This window comes from Corythoichthys intestinalis, chromosome 11 (genome assembly GCF_030265065.1).
Source record: "Corythoichthys intestinalis isolate RoL2023-P3 chromosome 11, ASM3026506v1, whole genome shotgun sequence".
NCBI lineage: Eukaryota > Metazoa > Chordata > Actinopteri > Syngnathiformes > Syngnathidae > Corythoichthys > Corythoichthys intestinalis.
In genome coordinates this window covers 41,755,628-41,774,010 of record NC_080405.1, presented here as the reverse complement: position 1 = coordinate 41,774,010, position 18,383 = coordinate 41,755,628, and the positions used below count along the sequence as shown (strand labels likewise).

The 18,383-nt window shown below is 40.2% G+C and overlaps 1 protein-coding gene across 3 annotated transcripts in view; it reads right to left on the bottom strand.

Moving 5' to 3' along the window:
• atrx (ATRX chromatin remodeler) overlaps window positions 1–16,703 on the bottom strand; it is a 53,984-nt gene extending 37,281 nt beyond the window's left edge. For 2 of the 3 annotated variants that reach the window (XM_057850233.1, XM_057850234.1), the window contains exons 1-21: window positions 16,513–16,703; window positions 13,911–13,972; window positions 13,757–13,803; window positions 13,556–13,665; window positions 13,394–13,474; window positions 12,806–12,915; window positions 12,659–12,726; window positions 10,686–12,583; window positions 10,137–10,203; window positions 6,735–6,868; window positions 6,477–6,647; window positions 6,265–6,385; window positions 6,081–6,180; window positions 5,295–5,471; window positions 5,010–5,151; window positions 3,012–3,121; window positions 2,243–2,389; window positions 1,990–2,167; window positions 1,759–1,896; window positions 1,503–1,678; window positions 1,308–1,425 (exon numbers count right to left, since the gene is read on the bottom strand). In XM_057850233.1, coding sequence (XP_057706216.1) covers window positions 1,308–1,425; window positions 1,503–1,678; window positions 1,759–1,896; window positions 1,990–2,167; window positions 2,243–2,389; window positions 3,012–3,121; window positions 5,010–5,151; window positions 5,295–5,471; window positions 6,081–6,180; window positions 6,265–6,385; window positions 6,477–6,647; window positions 6,735–6,868; window positions 10,137–10,203; window positions 10,686–12,583; window positions 12,659–12,726; window positions 12,806–12,915; window positions 13,394–13,474; window positions 13,556–13,665; window positions 13,757–13,803; window positions 13,911–13,967 — 4,150 coding nt within the window. In that variant the 5' untranslated portion in view covers window positions 13,968–13,972; window positions 16,513–16,703. The remainder of the gene's footprint in view (window positions 1–1,307; window positions 1,426–1,502; window positions 1,679–1,758; window positions 1,897–1,989; window positions 2,168–2,242; window positions 2,390–3,011; window positions 3,122–5,009; window positions 5,152–5,294; window positions 5,472–6,080; window positions 6,181–6,264; window positions 6,386–6,476; window positions 6,648–6,734; window positions 6,869–10,136; window positions 10,204–10,685; window positions 12,584–12,658; window positions 12,727–12,805; window positions 12,916–13,393; window positions 13,475–13,555; window positions 13,666–13,756; window positions 13,804–13,910; window positions 13,973–16,512) is intronic. The other variant, XM_057850235.1, reaches the window with a different exon arrangement.
• Between the last annotated feature and the right edge of the window lie 1,680 nt (window positions 16,704–18,383).

Sequence of the window (18,383 nt, the reverse complement as noted above, 5' to 3'; positions counted from 1 at the left end):
AACATTTTCTGTAACTCTTCACAAGCTTTTAACACACTGTTGCTGCTATTTTGGCCCATTCTTCCATGCAGATCTCCTCTAAAGCAGTGATGTTTTGGGGCTGTCGTTTCGGCAACACAGACTTTCAACTCCCTCCACAGATTTTTATGGGGTTGAGATATGGAGACTGGCTAGGCCACTCCAGGACCTTGAAATGCTTCTTACGAAGCCACTCCTTTGTTGCCCTGGCTGTGTATTTGGGATCATTGTCATGCGGAAAGACCCAGCCACGTCTCATTTTCAATGCCCTTCCTGATGGAAGGAGATTTTCACTCAAAATCTCTCGATACATGGCCGATACACATTCTCCCAGTCCTCTTCTGGATCATTCAAATGCTCTCTTGCGAACTGCAGACGGGCCTGGATGTATACTTTCTTCAGCAGGGGAACACGTCTGGCAGTGCAGGATTTGAGTCCCTGGCGGCGCATTGTGTTACTGATAGTAGCCTTCGTTACTGTGGTCCCAGCTCTCTGTAGGTCATTCACTAGGTCCCCCCATGTGGTTCTGGGATTTTTGCTCAGCGTTCTTGTTATCATTTTGACGCCACGGGGTGAGATCTTGCATGGAGCCCCAGATCGAGGGAGATTATCAGTGGTCTTGTATGTCTTCCAATTTCTAATAATTGCTCCCACAGTTGATTTCTTTACAACAAGCGTTTTACCTATTGCAGATTCAGTCTTCCCAGCCTGGTGCAGGTCTACAATTTTGTCTCTGGTGTCCTTCGACAGCTCTTTGGTCTTGGCCATAGTGGAGTTTGGAGTGTGACTGACTGAAGTTGTGGACAGGTGTCTTTTATACCGATGATGAGTTAAAACAGATGCCATTAATACAGGTAACAAGTGGAGCCTCGTTAGACCTCGCTAGAAGAAGTTAGACCTCTTTGACAGCCAGAAATCTTGCTTGTTTGTAGGTGACCAAATACTTATTGTCCACTCTAACTTAGAAATAAAGTCTTTAAAAATCAAACACTGTGATTTTCTGTGTTTTTTTTCCCCACATTCCGTCTCTCATGGTTGAGGTTTACCCATGTTGACAATTACAGGCCTCTCTAACCTTTTCAAGTAGGAGAACTTGCACAATTGGTGGTTGACTAAATACTTATTTGCCTAACTGTAAGTGATGCTGTATAATTACAGTACATCTCAAATTTATTATTAGAATATATTTTACGATAAACCATTCCAATTCAGGTTACAAAAGTGTAATAACAGTGCAATACAACAAAGTACTGAAAAATAAATAAGATTTCTTGCAGCATGCTTCTCACCAGTAAAGTGCTCCAGGTAGTATCTATAGAGTTTACATTGAAGTGGAGTAACTCTGATGGACAACACATACTCGTGCTTTGGAGGCAGGAACTTTGTGAGTGCCGTGTAATCTTTCCTCTGAGAAGGTAACCACAGAAGACACTTTAAGGGCAGCCCATGTAAAGACAGAAGACATTCGGAGGACTGTGTGTTACCTGAACACATCCGGCCAGCATTTCATACAAAATGTGAGCCCTCTTTTTCATAATGCGGACATCTTGCATTGTGGAGTCAGCACACTGTCCATTCTGAATGGGGTTGATGAACCGATTGCGGAACTCTTTAACTGACCCCAGCAGGTTCTCTTTAATGAAGTTCACCATGCAGTGGTCTAATATGGCGACATAGAGGTCAGAAGATCTTACAGTAGCTGTCAGATACAAATTCAATTGCTGGCAAAGCAAGACTTACATTCAATGAGGTTATTTTGAAGAGGTGTTCCAGTCAGCACAACCCTTCTCTTCGTCCTAATGGAGTTCATGGCTTTGGACACAGCAGACGCCTCATTCTTCAAGATGTGACCTTCGTCACATATCACCAAGTCAGGACCTTAACGAAGAGTAAAAGAAAATTTGATCATGATTAGGATTTGCATTCCATTTAAAAAAAATATATATTTGTATCCTAGGACTATAACAATACCTGGGTCTACCAGAGTCTTTTGGAATGTCTCTTTGAGCTTCTTACTCTTGATGTTCCTTCCTTGTGTCAGATTTCGGTACATCTCGTACCCAATAATCATAACACCGCCCGTATCCTGCCATTGCTGGAGGGCGAACGCTCGCTCTTGTGGCCTTTTGACCGTGGCCAACTCCGTCACCTGTTTAATACACCACCGATTAATCCTCCTAAAAGTGATGTTTAGTGAAGAACAGCTGCAAAAATAAAAGATTACCTCCAAAGACTCATCATCTTTCATTCCCTCTTGCCATTTCTCAAACTCATTGACCCAATTAAGGACTGTGTTGAGGGGACAAACCACCAGTGCAGTTGAAAAGTCAAGCTTCTCACAAAGGAGCAAAGTATGAAGGAATGTCACCACCTAGTGGGGGAAGGAGAACTGCGGTTTTACAACTTTAACGACAACTGGGTCAATTCAGTTGTGCAGTTTTATCTACAACTATGAATATGTAACCATTTACCCTTAACTCATTGGCTGACATTGACTGCGCTTGACATCCAATCCATTTTGACTGGAAGGGTTTACAGTTATCATTCGCTGCCAGCCTCTCCCAATCAAAATGGATCAAACGTCCAGCGCCGTCAATGACATCTAAAAAGTTAACAGTAAATATTTTACCACTCAATTTTCATGTCATGAGAATCCCAAATTTCCCCCCCTTTCTCGTTATGTCATCAATACCTGTGATCACATTCATTAGTGCTCGAGGACAATAGTTTATATGTGCGTGGGTATAACTGACATCACAAATTGGCTGCGCCCATAAACTCATTTTTTTGGGTTAAACATTATTTTCTCCATTATCAGAGGTCTAAGAAATTCACAATTTGCATACTTAAATACTTTGAGCAACAGTCTTTTATACGAATGTCATTTATACTAGTTGTCTTGTGCTTTCAGGCTACAAATGTATTGAATGTACCCGGGATTCTCTTATCAAACATTTTCAACAATTTGTTGACAACTTCATTCATGCACCTACCTGAAGTGTTTTTCCCAGACCCATACAGTGTGCAAGGATGCAACCAGAGCCAGGTGACTTTTCAATTTTTTTCACCGACTCACAGCAACAGTCCCACATAAACTGCACACCTATAAATATGATAAAGATGAAAGGGCTTCACAAGTACGAATTTTGCAATACCCGACATTCTGTGACAATATTTATTTTTATATTAAAAAAAACAACTCGTTGATTCCGTTCACACATATTAACCCTTTGTGAGGCACTCATTTCAATCTATTTTGACTAGGAGAGGCTGACAGCGATCATTCGCTGCCAGCCTCTCCCAGATTGGAAGTCTAGTAGACCTGTCCCGAATATTCGACGTAGTTGACGTAAAACCGTCGATGAGCACAACATCCCATCGACGGTGTAAATAAAATATAATAAAAATATGGTTCAGAATGTCGGACGCTCGGTATGCAAGCGGGGAAAGCGGCAAATGCCAAAAAAGTGCACCAGAGTCTCCAAAACATTTGACTTATTTCAAAGAAGCAAAGGAGGGAACACTGTTGTGTCCTGTCTCTTCAATGCCAAGCTTGGCTGCACATCGGCCGTGAATAAACAGCTACGCTGTCACCCAGTTGTAATTTTTGAAGACTACAGGAGTAAGTCCATCTAACTAACTAACAAACTAACTAACGATATGTTTTATTGAAGTTGCTAAGACTGTCGCGATATGCAATGAGTCAATTTATCGCACTGTAAACAAAAATGAGGGCAATAATTTTCACGGTTGCGTTTTATCAGCTGCGTGCGTGCTGATGGCAAATGAGACTCCAGTTCCTTTCTTTTATCAACACGCTGTAGAATTAAAGTTAAGACATACAAAATAAGAAAACAAATCTACATTAAATACTGTAAGCGTTAGCATTGCTACATTCAGGTGAATGGGGAAAAAAGACTACCTTCTTTAGCCTGCTGTAAAACATTGGCAGTATTCTCCAAAACGCAAACTTGCAGTTAAAAGGTGACACTTAAAACATGAAAAATCGCTGGTTAACAGCATTTGCAAACGAAAAAAATGAAATCTATTACTGACACCACATGCAATGACAAAAAGTTCTTTTTTGCGGAGCGTAAAGCTTAAGTTTGCTGTTTTGCGAACGTATAGTACTTCTGGTGAACATTTCAAAATAAAAGCATGTCATGTAAATAACGATTTTTGGAGTTAATCCCTCATACTTCAGAATTCAGTTTCTACACTAAGAATACCTTTAAAATGACACCCTTTAGAAAAATCTGATTGGCAATGAATAGTTATCATAATTATTATAATATTATTATATATAGTACTATACTATTATTTTAATTCTGGGTTTTTAAGAATTATTTTGAATCATGTTGCAAAGGTGAAGTCAGTGTTCTGAATCTGTTTACATTCCAATCTTTTGCACTAATTAATTCTATCAGTACTTGAACTCATTGTTTATTTGTGGTTTATTATTGTTATTTATGTGTTTATTTGTACTTTAATAAAGAATTTAAGTGTTCCAAAAATGTTTTTGTGAATTGATAAGCATCAACAAAAATTTCATTGCTAAATTAGAAGGAAAAAATTTAAATGAGTTGACTAATCGTAAAAATACTCGGTTGACTAATCGGGAGAAAATTAGTCGTTTGGGACAGCCCTAAAGTCTAGCACAATCAATGGAACTGAAATGTGAGGATTCACTAGCAGTCCTTCTAGTTCAAATGAATTGGGCATGTATCGTTTTAAATGGCTGGCAATGAGTTAAATACTACGTGAGGGGAAAAAGAAAATCAACTTTAGAGTGTTATTGGGGCCATAAAACTGTTTTCATTTCATTTGCCAATATGCAGCACTTATCTGATGTTTTCTATGTAATGTGAACTAACTGTACAATTTCCTATTTTCCATTAAACAAAGCATAACATTCTATGTGATTTGCAATACTAATTAAATAAAAGACAAACAGCAATAGGATTAAACTGGATCATTTGCCTTGTGCTTACCATCAACCTGGTGAGGTTTGAGTTTGGTGACAAGGTTCCTGTGGACCTGCACCTGCGGCTCCTTGGTCTCTTCATTTTCATCTAAGACTAGCTTGGTGGTAATCGGACACGCTATCTGGGAAGACTCTTCCACCACAATTGTCTAAACACAAAAATATCACACCATTCATTAAAATACAATGCCTTTCAAGAGCTTCCGCAGAAATTAGTTGCTACACGTTACATTTCCGGCTAAATTAAATCAATAGTGTTCATAAAACTGGGAAACTAAGACTTCGTTGTCACCTCTCTAAGTTTCTTCCTCAGTTCTTCTCTTTCCGCTATACGTTTTCTCCTATCTTCCTCCTCTTTAAGCGCATCCCGCGTCTCTGTTCGCAGCTTATCATCCTTGAGGATTTTGCGGATCTTTTTGCGTCCTTTGCGTTCGTCTCCATCTGGGTCGTCGCCATCTTCCTCTCCACTCTGTGGAAATGAACATTAACTGAGCTCTCAGATCTCCAGACTTCTTCGGTGGGGAGAGAAGGGAAACCTTTGATCAGTAGCCCGCAAGCCCTTAGTAACACACTCAGGGGATGGATTCAAAATGCATTTTGTGCGTCATGCATGACTGCGCGTGCTAAGGTTAAGCAATTCAGTCTTTAAAGTTCCTATATTTTGGGCTCAACTAGTAAATTCAGAAAGCGGTCGACATCAATCAATGCACTTACCGCCATTAAGAAACTCATTGGAAATGTCTAGAAGCTCATATTTTGTCAAAACAATGTATTGGATTTTTATTTTAATGTATGTATTTATTTTTGTTTGGGTTTCCCAAATTTTTGCACATGCATAATTTGTTTTGATGCATATTGCACAATTTCCATTAGTCCAATAAACTTTTCACTTCTGAAACAGTTCTCTGCAAAACCAAAGTTACGAATCAAACTATGGACCACCAGAGGGCAGTGCTGAGGGCATGGGCGACAGGATCGTTCAGTGCTTTCAGCACCTCCATCAGGCAAGAATGAAGTAGAACTGCAATTATGACCTCATTTATGTGGACAACTGTATTTACTTGGCTATATTACACACCTTCTCATTGCTGGAGGAATCCTGTACTTTGATCCTGCGTCTCTTCTTCTTCTGCTCCTTCTGACTTTTCTGCTTTTCGTCATCCTTTTTCTTTGAAGATCTAAAAATGTATCACAAAATTAGTGTCTGGGAAAGGTAAACTGAGAGAAGACTCAATATTCAATCGTTATGAAACATTTCTTGCCTCGTCTTTCGACGCTTCTCTTCATTGTCAGACTCGCTGAGCTCCTCGCTCATCCCAGACTCAGCACTGGACGATGCTGAGTTGTTGAAGTCAGAATCATCGGAATCATCGCTGTCCACCGCTAGATAGAAGACATACAGTTAGTAATGCAGCGTTCCAACATGAAACGGATCATCAGCTCATTATTATTGATGAGTAACTCGAGTAGGAACCTTTTTTCTTTTCTTTCTTCTTCTTAGCCTTTTTAGTCTTTTGTGCATTGTCTTCTTTGTCATCATCATCCGACTCCGCGTCACTGAGCGTGAGCTTGTGGCGAAGCAGTTTATGGCGTCGAACACTCTTCTTCACCTCAATATCGGAACCGGAGTCTTCAGAATCTTTATCTGTTCAAACCAAACACAAACATCGGTTGATGTTTAAAAAAAGAAAGAAAAACACAGAAACTATTGTTCTTGTTTAATTCTCTCTACCTTGCTGCTTCTCTTGATCCTTTTTGACTTTTTTGGAGGACTTCTTCACTTCCTCGCCTTCATTTTCAGAGGAGCTCTCAGCCCCGGAGGAAAAGTTGGATTTTATTTGTGCGAGAAGCAGTTTTTTGGCGATTCTGAAAGGCAAGTTAAAAGGAAAACGCTTAATATTTTTACAGAAAAACATTCTATGCTGAAAAGATACCCGATACAAACCCAGTAAAAAGGATTTAAACTGGAATTTAAATAGCACGCGTTGGTGTAGGTTTCAATAGCTTCACGATGTAAAACCATATCGTGTGCCATTTCTTGAAATTCATGAACTTCATCTGTATGGTATTTACAGTTCATGTTCATTGCAAGGTTTCAAAATGTATTAATCAAAAATTTTCAGTGGTACTTTTTTTTTTTTTTTTTTTTTAACAATTTCCCCCCCGCCCCCAAAAAGGAGCACTCCCTGCCAAACACCTCCTGGACCTCAGAGGGGATATTCAGCATTACTTTTCACCATTTTACTTTTTACCTCAGAAGGAGTTTCAACAACTTTTACCCACAAATGGAGCGCACTATTCCCTTCAAACATTTCCTGGACATCCGGGATCATTTTCAGTGTTACTTTTCACTGTTTTCACCTGCTTTGACAGCAACCGAAGCCTGCTAAAAACCACCAACATCGCTGGGGAAATTTTTATCCGCAAATGAAGCATCATATTCCCCCTACACGCGCTCTTTGCTCGTGAGTGGACCTACACGACATCAGGCATGAAAATGGGTCAGGGGTTAAAAAGGTGAGAAGGGTGTGGAGGAAATATGTTCCGGTACACTGTACAACTAGTGTTGTCCCAAACGACTAATTTTCTCCCGATTAGTCAGGCGACTATTTTTACAATTAGTCGACTAATCCAATAGCCCCCCCCCTCTTTTTTTTCTTTACTAATTTAGCAATGACATTGTTGATGACGCTTATTTATTCACAAAAACATTTTGGAACACTTAAATTATTTATTAAAGTACCTATAAACAGTTAAATATCAACAGTATATCACAAATAAACAAATGCTGTAAGCATTAACTCGTGCAAAAAAATGGAAAGTAACAGATTTAGAACACTGACTTCGCCTTTCCAACATTATTCAAAACAATTCTAAAAAAAATATCTATCATTAATATTATAGTATACTACTATATATAATAGTATTATAATCATTGCCAATCAGATTTTTCATAAAGGGTGTAATTTTAAAGCTATTCTTATTGTAGTATCTGAATTCTGAAGTATGTGGGATGAACTCCAGAAATAGATATTTATATGACGAACATGACGTTCTTTTATTTTGAAATGTTTACTGGAAGTACGTTCGTTAAACCGCTCACAGTTAGCTTTACACGCCGCAAAAAAAAAGCTTTTTTTGTCATTACATTTGGCGTCCGTAATCATTTTTTTTCGTTTGCAAATACTGTTAACCAGCGATTTTTCATGTTTGAAGTGTCACCTTTTAACCGCAAGTTTGTGTTTTGGAGAAGACTGCCAATGTTTTAAAGCGGACTAAAGTAGGTTGTCTTTTTTCCCCATTAGCCTAAATGTAGCGATGCTAACGTTTACAGTGTGTAATATACATGTGTTTCCTTCTTTGTAGGTTTGAACTTTAATTATACCAATAAACGTCTGTGAAAGGAACTTGAGTCTCATATGCCATCAAAACGCACGAGTACACGCACGCACAAATTTATGCACGCACGCGGCGATAAAACCCAGCCGTAAAAAATTACCGCCCTAATTTTTATTTGCAGTGCGATAAATGGACTCGTTGCATATCGCGACAGGCTTAGCAACTTCAATAAAACATGTCGTTAGTTAGTTAGATGGACTTACAAACTGGGTGACGGCGCTTAAGGTGTTCATTCACGGCCGACGTGCAGCCAAGCTTGGCATTGAAGAGAGACAGGATAACAGTGAACCCTCCTTTGTTTCGTTGAAATAAGTCAATGTTTTGGCCACTCTGGTGCGCTTTTTTGGCTTTGTGCCGCTTTCCCCGCTTGCATACCAAGCGTCCGACATTAAAAAAATTTCCCAACCCCCACCCCCTTAAAAATTTTCTCCTCGGATCTCCACAATTCATGTAGGTCACCCTTTTTGACTTCAAAACGGCAAATTTAGCCGAAAGGTAAGAGATTTTCATGCCTGAATATTAGAGGTGTGCAAAATTTCCGATTCTTAGATTATTCGCGATTCGGCCGTGGAAGATTCGAGAACGATTCACAAACATCCAAATTCCAATTATTGAAATATGCCAAGTAAAGCGAAAGTACAACACACTCAGTGCGCCGCGCGGTCTTCGGCACAATGCAGAACGGAGCGAGAGTAGCTAAACATCATGCTTCTCATTACCCGGCCCCTCGGGTAATGCCAATGCTCATCTCGCGGCTCTAGCTCAACTCATGCCACGAGATAAAAAACACTACAACATACCTGACTGCTGCCGAAAACCTGCTACAAAGTCCATCCACATAATGTTACGGTAGATATCATTTATATAGGACTAGATGCATTATAGATTCGATAGCGTTAGCAGCACATCTACAAAAAGCTAGATGCGGGCAGTAGTAAACGGCCGCCATCTTAAAGCAGTACACTTCCCTGCAAGGCTGTTGTAGCGAACCTTCCAAGCTAACCTAATTAACTTTTTATCTAAAATACTCCCAAATCGGTAAAATATTGACTTGAATCTATCTTTAAAATAGTTTTAAAACTTTCACATGTCGAAAGTAGACAAAAGGGAAATTATGGAATAACGGGAGCAATTTTAACAACTTTAACGGTTGATTCACAACATTAAATTAATTGAATGTAGTTTAAAGCTGCTGATGCAGAATGGGGACTGGAATTTTTTTTATTTACTGTTATTTTTGTATATTTGTTTACTGCTATATGTTAACTTGATACTGAAATAGTAGTTTGGTTTAGCCTGAGAGTATTTTTGAACAATTTTGGAACTAATGTATAAAACATATTTATAAAAAATATAATATAATTATATTTATTTATATTTATTTATATTATAAAAAAAAAAAAAAAAAAAGGAGGGGGTTGCATCAATAATCGTTTTATAATCGAATCTGAGCCTCTGAATCGTAATCGAATCGTTAGGTGCCCAAAGATTCCCAGCTCTACTGAACATCCAGGTGTGCCAAATCCACCCACGCATCACACAGGTACTGTAATTACTATAAACCCTACTTTGCAGTTTTTCCACTTTTCGTAGGGGGTTTTGGTCCCTATTAACTGCGAAAAAGGGGGAATCACAGTAGCAGATTGTCTCATGATTTAAGTTCATTTTACCTCTAAAAACGTGGAACATTTTTAACCCTTATTGTTAGTGAACAGTGTAGATTGGATGTTTGTACCTGTTTTCAGGGTCGTCGTCATAATCCTCACTCATTTGAGCTTCTTTGTTGGCAGGCATTTCATCTCCTTGACACAAATGAGCAATTATGTTAAGTTAGTTTTCATGCACGAATTATGTATTTTTTCTTATATGGTTGCATTGCATACATACATACATACATACATACAGGACAGGGGTCATAAGAGTGCGGCTCAGGGGCTAATTGCGGCCCACGGTACAATATTTTGTGGCTCCCATTTGACGTCAAACTGCTGTATTATTGTTGCCCACACGCATTTCCCAATAGGTGCTGGAAGCGATCGATTTATCCCTTTGAGCCCCACTCGGTTAAAATGGATTGGACGTTCACTTGCGTCAATAGGTGTTTTCAGTACCAATTTCACTATTTTACTAGCTACAACAACTCATAATCGGTGACCTGGGCTGGAAGTGAACGACTTAAAATAATGATAACTTCTACATTTATGTCCACTGTCCTTGAAAAGGTTAAGAACATGCAAATAGTTATGGTTTTGTGAGTTTAAGAAATCCACTGTAGCAAAATTACCTTCTGCTACGGCACCTTCCACCACGGGGTTAAACGTCTGCTGGCCACTATCATCTCCAGAGTCACTGTTAGTTTGTTGCGCGTCCTCATCTTCGCTAGAAGACGACTCCAGCTTGGAGGCTACCTTTGGGCTACTTCCTTTCCGCTTCCTCTCGTAGGACCTTTTAATATTTGCAGCCTTTTTCTCGGGGGTTCCTTCTCCCTTTGCTTTACCACTTTTTGTCACACGGCTTGATCGCCTCTTAGCTGTGCTCGCTTTGTCTTGTTCAGAGTCTGAAGAATTGGAGACATTTTGTTTTTTCTTCTTTGATCCATTCTTACTTTTAATTTCCACGTCTGATTCCGAGCCCTCAGACTTCCTTTTGCGCTTGGACTTTTTGTCTGCGTTTTTTGCTTTAACATTTTTGGAGCTTGGGCTTTCTTTCCCTTCATCGCTGCTGTTGTATTCTGCCACCTTTTCCAGTAATACGTTAGGAACCTCATCAGAGTCGGAGTCTACTGTATTACTCTGCTTTTTATCTTCTTTCCTGGTGCTGCTGGATTTCTCTGACTTGCCGCTACATTCCTTCTCCGACTCCTGCTCTGATTCAGAGGAGTTCTCGAGACTCTTATTATCAGCTTGCTTTCTCAACGGAGTCGTCTTCACTCTAGTGGGCCGCCGATTGGGTGGCGGGCTCGCTGGTTCGCATCCTGTGTCAGAACCACAATTTTCCTCACCTTGTTCTTTGATTTTGGACCTGGAGGATCTTCTTGTCGTCACAACTGGGACCGGAGTCAGTTTAACAATGAGGTTCTTCACCTTTGGTTCCCCACGTCCATTCGCCACGTCTGTGTCCGAAGTCTGATCACTCTGCGGTAGCAGGCTTGGATCTGCGAGACTTTCGACCATCTGAAAAAGCTCCTCGGGAACTGAAGGAGGAACAGACATAATGTCATGATCAAGTGATATTTCACCAGGTGGCAGCAGCTCATCATCAGACATTTCTTGTTTAGCTACATTTTTGGTTAGATCTGGCGTTTTGCAGTCTTTACCAACGGGTTCCTCGTTGTGTTCCTTCTCCGGTTCCTCCTCTGGCGCGCAAGCCAGCCTGTTATCAGCTTGCTCCTGGACAGTTCCAGTAAGTTGTTTTACATCATTTCGCTCAGTATTCTCCTCCTGAAGCTTATTGTGCTTCACTGATAGCTCGTCATTCTGCACCTCTTCCACAGTGTCCGACTCCTCCGTTGCATCCACTTCGTCCCCCTCATCGTCCAACACAACCACCTCCACGGCATTTGCGCTTTTTCTAACTTGCTGTTGCCCTTTGTCGCCATTTTGTAGTCCCATACTTCTGAACTCTGGCTCCAATGCCTCCTCCAAGGCAGCATGGGCTTTTTTCAAATCGGCAAGCACTGCCTTGAATGCTTTCAAATGCCTGTACCTGACAGTCGTGTCGTCATGCTCTTTAGCAGCCTGCTGCACAAACTGGATGAATGTATTATTCAAGCCAGTTGTGGTTTCAACCAGCTTTTTTGCTTTCTTTAAGAGTTCTTTGGGTATCAGCAGTTTTTTGTAAGAGAATGTTATGGTCCCTGAGCCGTCGGCGTGTTCCTTCCCGTTAACGACTGCTTTGTGCTCTTTGACTTCCCTGCGATTGTACGTTTTGCTCTTGGGTTCCTCGCTTTTGCCGGATTTACGCTGCTTGGTTTTCTCACGGTCAATCTTTGCAAAGATGCAGTTACACTTGGAAATCAAGTCTTGGAGGGGTTCCGCTCTGCACACGTAGCAGTGCCACTTAGAGTTCTCATCAGTGATGGCTGATAGTTCTTTTCGACCCAGGTTGCGCAGGATGCACTTCTTGCAGAAGGCGTTGCTGCAGTAGTCACAGCAGATGAGCTTTCCCCCCTCAGCACACCACCTGGCAAGTAAAAGTTTAGACTGATGTAAAAATGTTCCACACTAATGGGTTTATTCAGCTCATTTGATTTCTTACCTGCACTGCTCATCCATTCCATCCGAGTCTCTACTAATGTCATCACTCGTGTAGTATTTGTAGCATGACTAAAAGAAATGCACCACTGCCTCAGTAAAATGAAGGTAAAAATAACTTTGGTTGTAAAGATTACAGAAAAATGTGTACCTTGCAAATAAGTACTTTAAGAGCAGGGTGTTCGTAAACAGAGCTGCGCTGAAATTGGTTAACTTGCTTTCCACAGGCTGTGCAGTTGACCTTCTTTTGCAGTGTGTCGTCTGTGGGCAAACAGAAACACTTAACTCATTCACTGTCATTGACGGTAGTAGACGTCCAATATAATAAGTCTACATTTTACATAGTAATTACACAGTATTAACACAGTAATAGCACTGTAATAACACTGTAATAACACTGTAATAACACATAATACAGTGGGACACACTCGAACATTCAAAATGGATTGGAGGTCCAACAGTGGCAGAGCAGAGGCAGTGAATTGGGTTAAAAAAAAAAAAAAAAAAAAAAACTTTCTCCAAGGGTAGGAACATGCCCATACGCTTTAAAACTTTGGCTTCTGGCTCTCATGTTTGTTCAAATTCTCGTCTCAGTCAATTTATCGCAGCTGTCTAGTTTTCTTCAGGACGTGAAAATGTATTGATTGCCCAAAATTAGGCAAACAAACTAAACAGGTCATGCTTTGGGTGCATTCTATTGTGAGCGACATAAAAATACACTTCTGTGCCAAATTAATACCTGAGGTTTTCTGTTTGTAATCCACTCTGAACTTCACAGTGCCTTTATTTTCACTCCCTGCAGGCTGCAACACTAGAGTACCTTGGAGGAAATAAAGAACAAGATCAGTTTAAATGCAGTAAAAACATCCTAATTGGAAAATTCTAAACTTTTTATTCATACCTTTGGATGTGCTGCCTGCATTACTGTCAGAAGTGGCCCCTTCATTGTCGCTGTCATTTGAATTGTCAGAATCATTTTGTCCAGTAGACTTAGCTACCGAAGTAGGCTTCCTATAAATGTGGGAGCACAAAATCATGATGAATTATTTAATGTCGGAAAATTTCAAGAGTTTCATTTGTGATGTATAAAAAAGTTGCCCACTTCTTGCTTCGAGAAGAGGGGAGTGTCGTTTCTGCTGAGCTACAAGGCTGCAAAATGAAGGCGTGAAAAAGGTCAGCATGTACATGTCCAATATGGCAAAAATTTGAGTCTGCAGACAAAAACGTCAATACAACCAAAATGAAAGATGGTCTACCTGCTCTGTACTTTCCGCCATTGAGTCTCTGCTGGATTCAGGAATAGTCACACTCATTTTACCTGGGGGAAAATAAGCCATACCTTGTTATAATGACTTTAAATAATGACGGCAAGCTGTTGTCAAATAAGATTAAAATGTTGAAAGCAAGGGCGCAGGTTTGGTTTCAACAACGGTAGGGATGATATTACATGATAACCTGCATGTACACTTTTTGCTCGGGATGGGACATTAATAATACCAAACAGATTGGGTAAACGGGGGTCAGGGCTACATTTCTCACGAATATGAACCTAATTAATTGATATACTAAATCAGGGGTGCTCATAACGTTGATCACGATTGACCAGTCAATCGTAAAGCTAGTGTGGGTAGCTCCCGGCGCAGCCCCTCCAAAACATTTTTTTTAAATGTACATAATCAATTATGATTGTTGTGTGTATGTTGTGTTGTGTGAGCTACTTATGAGGTCATGCAGCACCCCTCTCTTTCTAGGCAGCTTTTTGCTAACGTTTGTCTAGTTCCATAGTTGTTACTACATTCCTCACAGTTTATTTAATGTTAACAGAAGAAAACACAAAGAGAAGGACACTTCTCTCGAAGCAGCTTCCTACTTGAGTTTTGCAGGTTAGCAAGTTCACACAGTTTAATGTTATGCTAACACTGATGCAGGTTGGACCTGCAGTAGAAAAATTAATGGTGTGTTCCCCACTTCCAAAGCAATGATGTATTTTTACATTTCTAACAGTGACTGCTGCTGGCCGAAAAAACAAAAACAAAAAAAACAACCGTCTCATATCGCTAATATCTACTGTGCATGTGTGTGCGGGTCAAATCATCAGCCAATCAAATGTGCGTTTAGGAGGGAAAAAAATGAACCGGCACATTCAACAAGTGAAAAGATGCACATGTAAATCTAAACATAATAAAAACAATTCACTTAGTAATGGTAGGGTCACTTACAATAAAACATATTGGTAGACAATACAAATAACATATATAACTGAAGTCATTACATAACGCAAATAAGGTTGCTTAAAAGTTGGTGGGGACAATTTAAGGATCCTGAAAAGTTGGTAGTTTTTTTCCCAACCGTCCCTCTGCAAACCTAGACCCTTGGTTGAAAGGTATTAGAAAGAATTTTGCTTGTATTACACACTGCACAAGAATGCCAAGCTGCTACTACATGATTACAGATTGATATTGCAGTAGTGGTGTAGAGCGTTATTATCCACACATTGTAGAAGTAAGTCTTCATTTAGCCCTTAATAGAAAATATTAACCGTACTATTGTTGTTGTTCTTAATTGTCAAGGAGTCTCTATAGCTTCTAATGTTGTCATCTTACTTTTACTCCTTTAGCATTATGATACTGGCGGGAGATATGGACAAATAATGGTTCACTATCTGTACTTTATTTATTTAATAAGAGCCCCCAAAACAAAGTGATAACTGTACACAGAGAAACAAACTATTTTGCGTGGAACAATCTAATGACTAACTAGTTGCTAGATGTCCTTTTTAGCAGAAAAGAACAACACAAAATATGTTTTTGAATCATTCACAATTAAAAAGACTCAATTTATCATCCAAGTCTATCGACATTAAATTTAATGGTGAAAAATTGTAGTCCTCTTGCTTACAACTAGCCCTGAAAAAAAGCGGCTTTGCATAAGAGTTGCAGGTCAGTTCATTTATTTTGCACCTCATACAAACATTGAATTCTATTTACTGCAAAGGAGCATCAACTCAAGGGTTGCCAATGATGACAACAGAATGCCAATTGGTGATCATTTTTCAGTACCAATGATGGCGATAGACGTCCAATCCGGGACAAAATGGATTGGAGATCTATCGAAATCAATGGCAACTAATGACAAGCAAATAATTTGCATCTTATCTGTTGTCCTCTTTTTTTCTAACTATGAGTTGCAACAGTCACCACGTGCAGTTCACGCTGCAGGAAAGCGTGCAGAAAAACTTCCCCTGCGTGTGTTCCCTTCTTCTCATTTGGACATGTTTTGACAACACTAACTCTTGTCCGTGATGCCAAGTTGAGGCAAGACTCGTGTTTAACAGCAAGCCATCGCGGTCGCCATGCGAGGAGTCACTTTTTCTCCTCTCCATCTGCATGTTACCCTGGCAACCTTGCAATCCGCCCTCCCCCTCCCCGCGGTGCATGCCAGCTTCAATGCATGGGCATGTACCACCAAAAAAAAAAAAAAAAAATGCAATGCTCGGGGCCTTGCATCTCTCTGACGATTCCACTGCAGGAACATGAGTGCTCAACGCTGACTGGCACCGCTCGCACGCTAACAACTACCAATTAGCCATTTTTGAACACGAAATAGACCGTGTCCGTTTTTACAAAGTCGGTTTGAGTTGCCGTAGAACACGGCGACCGTTCCGAAACACCCGCGAAAACATTGCAAGCTGCATTTGTTCGGAGTCGAACATTGCCGGTAGCGGCTAGTTAGCTTAGCTTGCTAAATACCAACAAGCACTAATGGTTCGTTGGCGTTTAGCTAGCAAAAGGTACCTCACTTTGGTCTAATCAATGTACAAGACACTTGTGTAAACACATTCATAAGAGCTTCTCCTACCTTCTGATAGCGGTCGTCATTTCTCAAGACACAAAGACTGGGTTTTTTTTCTTAGCGCGGACAAGTCAGCTACACTCAATGTGCCGATGTTTGGCGCTACGGAGGCGATAGAAGTCCCCGAATAAGCGTAACAACTCCAGTCAGTGGAGACAAAGCGAGGAGACCATCTTACCGGATGGCGGTGGACGCGCTAAAATGGCGCATGGAGCCGAAATCCTACGAGCGCTCCCATTGGTTGACAGCCGCGGATGCCCTCGTGCTCCTATTGGTCAACATCTGGGTGGGCGTAACGATGTAAACTGGATCACTTCGGCATGTCCACTCTGTATCCATCAATAGGGAATGGGACGTACTACGTCACTGTTTGGCTAGGCCGCCATGTTGGCAATATGCTTCCGGCAGGCTCAATGGGGATTGTAACGTGTGGTAGTGCTAACCTAATTCCTTCGGTGTATTAGAAAGAAAATATGGGTGTGCATTGTTGTGTCACCGGGTGCAACAGTGTCTCCTGCGACAAAAAAAAGGGCGAGGAAAACTGGACTCACTTCTCACCGTTTTTCTGCATGGAGGGCCAAATATCAGATCACGAAGGCACGACGGATGGCTGGGTTGCAGCGGTTCGTCGGAAAAGCATTTCTTTTGATCATATTTCTGCTGGAATGAGAGCGTGTTCCCGTCATCTCTACTCTTGTAAGTAGAACGATTTATCCGTTTTGGTTTCAATACGTTTTTTTATTTTTTTTTACCGTTGTGTAAATCTGCCTCGGTAGCAATGCTAACCTACTCCTCCTCCTCACCTACCTGTTGTGTTACTAGGAAAACCTGCATATGAAATGCTGACAACACATCCCGATTGGTCACCATATCTCTTCTTGGGTTATTCTGAGGTCAAGCGCACCACATCGGAGCGTTATGAGAGGTTGGAAAGGCGAAGAGTGCACGCTGAAACTTCAGTTTGCTCTGCTCTTACAAACACGATCCCAAGTGTTGTTGTGAAAAGTCAATAAAATATGAATACCAAAACATGACTTGAACAACTTCCTGACAAACTGTAACTGCTTGTTGTTTACTTCAGGTCTTCATAATAAACAGGTGTAATAATTACAAAGTCAGGTGACTTAATTTTGTTATTCTATTTGGAATATGCATTGACAATGTGTGGACAGTGTTGTAGACAAGAACTGGGACTGATAAGTTGCAATAGATTTATTTCAAGTAATGCAACTTCTCCAATACAATATTTGAGCTGACAGTTTAAAATCTTTAAATTAGTGCAAACAAGGCCCACCCTCTGATAGGGTCAGCAAATATTATATAATTATAATATATACAAGTTTAACATAAATGTGTCTTTGTCAAAGCAGTTTAAAAACTATTTACTGGCCTTGGGTAAATTGCCAGACAGAATAAATATGTGGTTTAAAGTTCTTGCATTTCCATTTTAGGTATTGCAAGTTCTCCAACACAATATTTGAACTGACAGTTTAAAATCCTTTTAGTGCAAAAATGGCCCACACTCTGACAGGGGGTAGCAAATATTATAATACATAATACATTATAAAAAGCTATATACTATATAAATACAAGATCACAACAAAACCTGTATTTTTCAAAGCAGTTAAAAAAACATTCAGTGGCCTCAGGTAGATACTACATTAGTGCAAACAAGAATAATTATAAATAATAATAGAATTTATCAATTCAACATTACAATGAAACGTGTCTTTGTCAAAGTGGTTAAAAAAAACAACACTTCACTGGCCTTAGTTAAATAGCCAGGCAGAATAAATATGTGCATTAAAGTTCTTGCATTTTCACAAGTTAAAAGCCCGCAGTTTATCAGCAAGAAAGGCAGACCCAGACGACGTCTG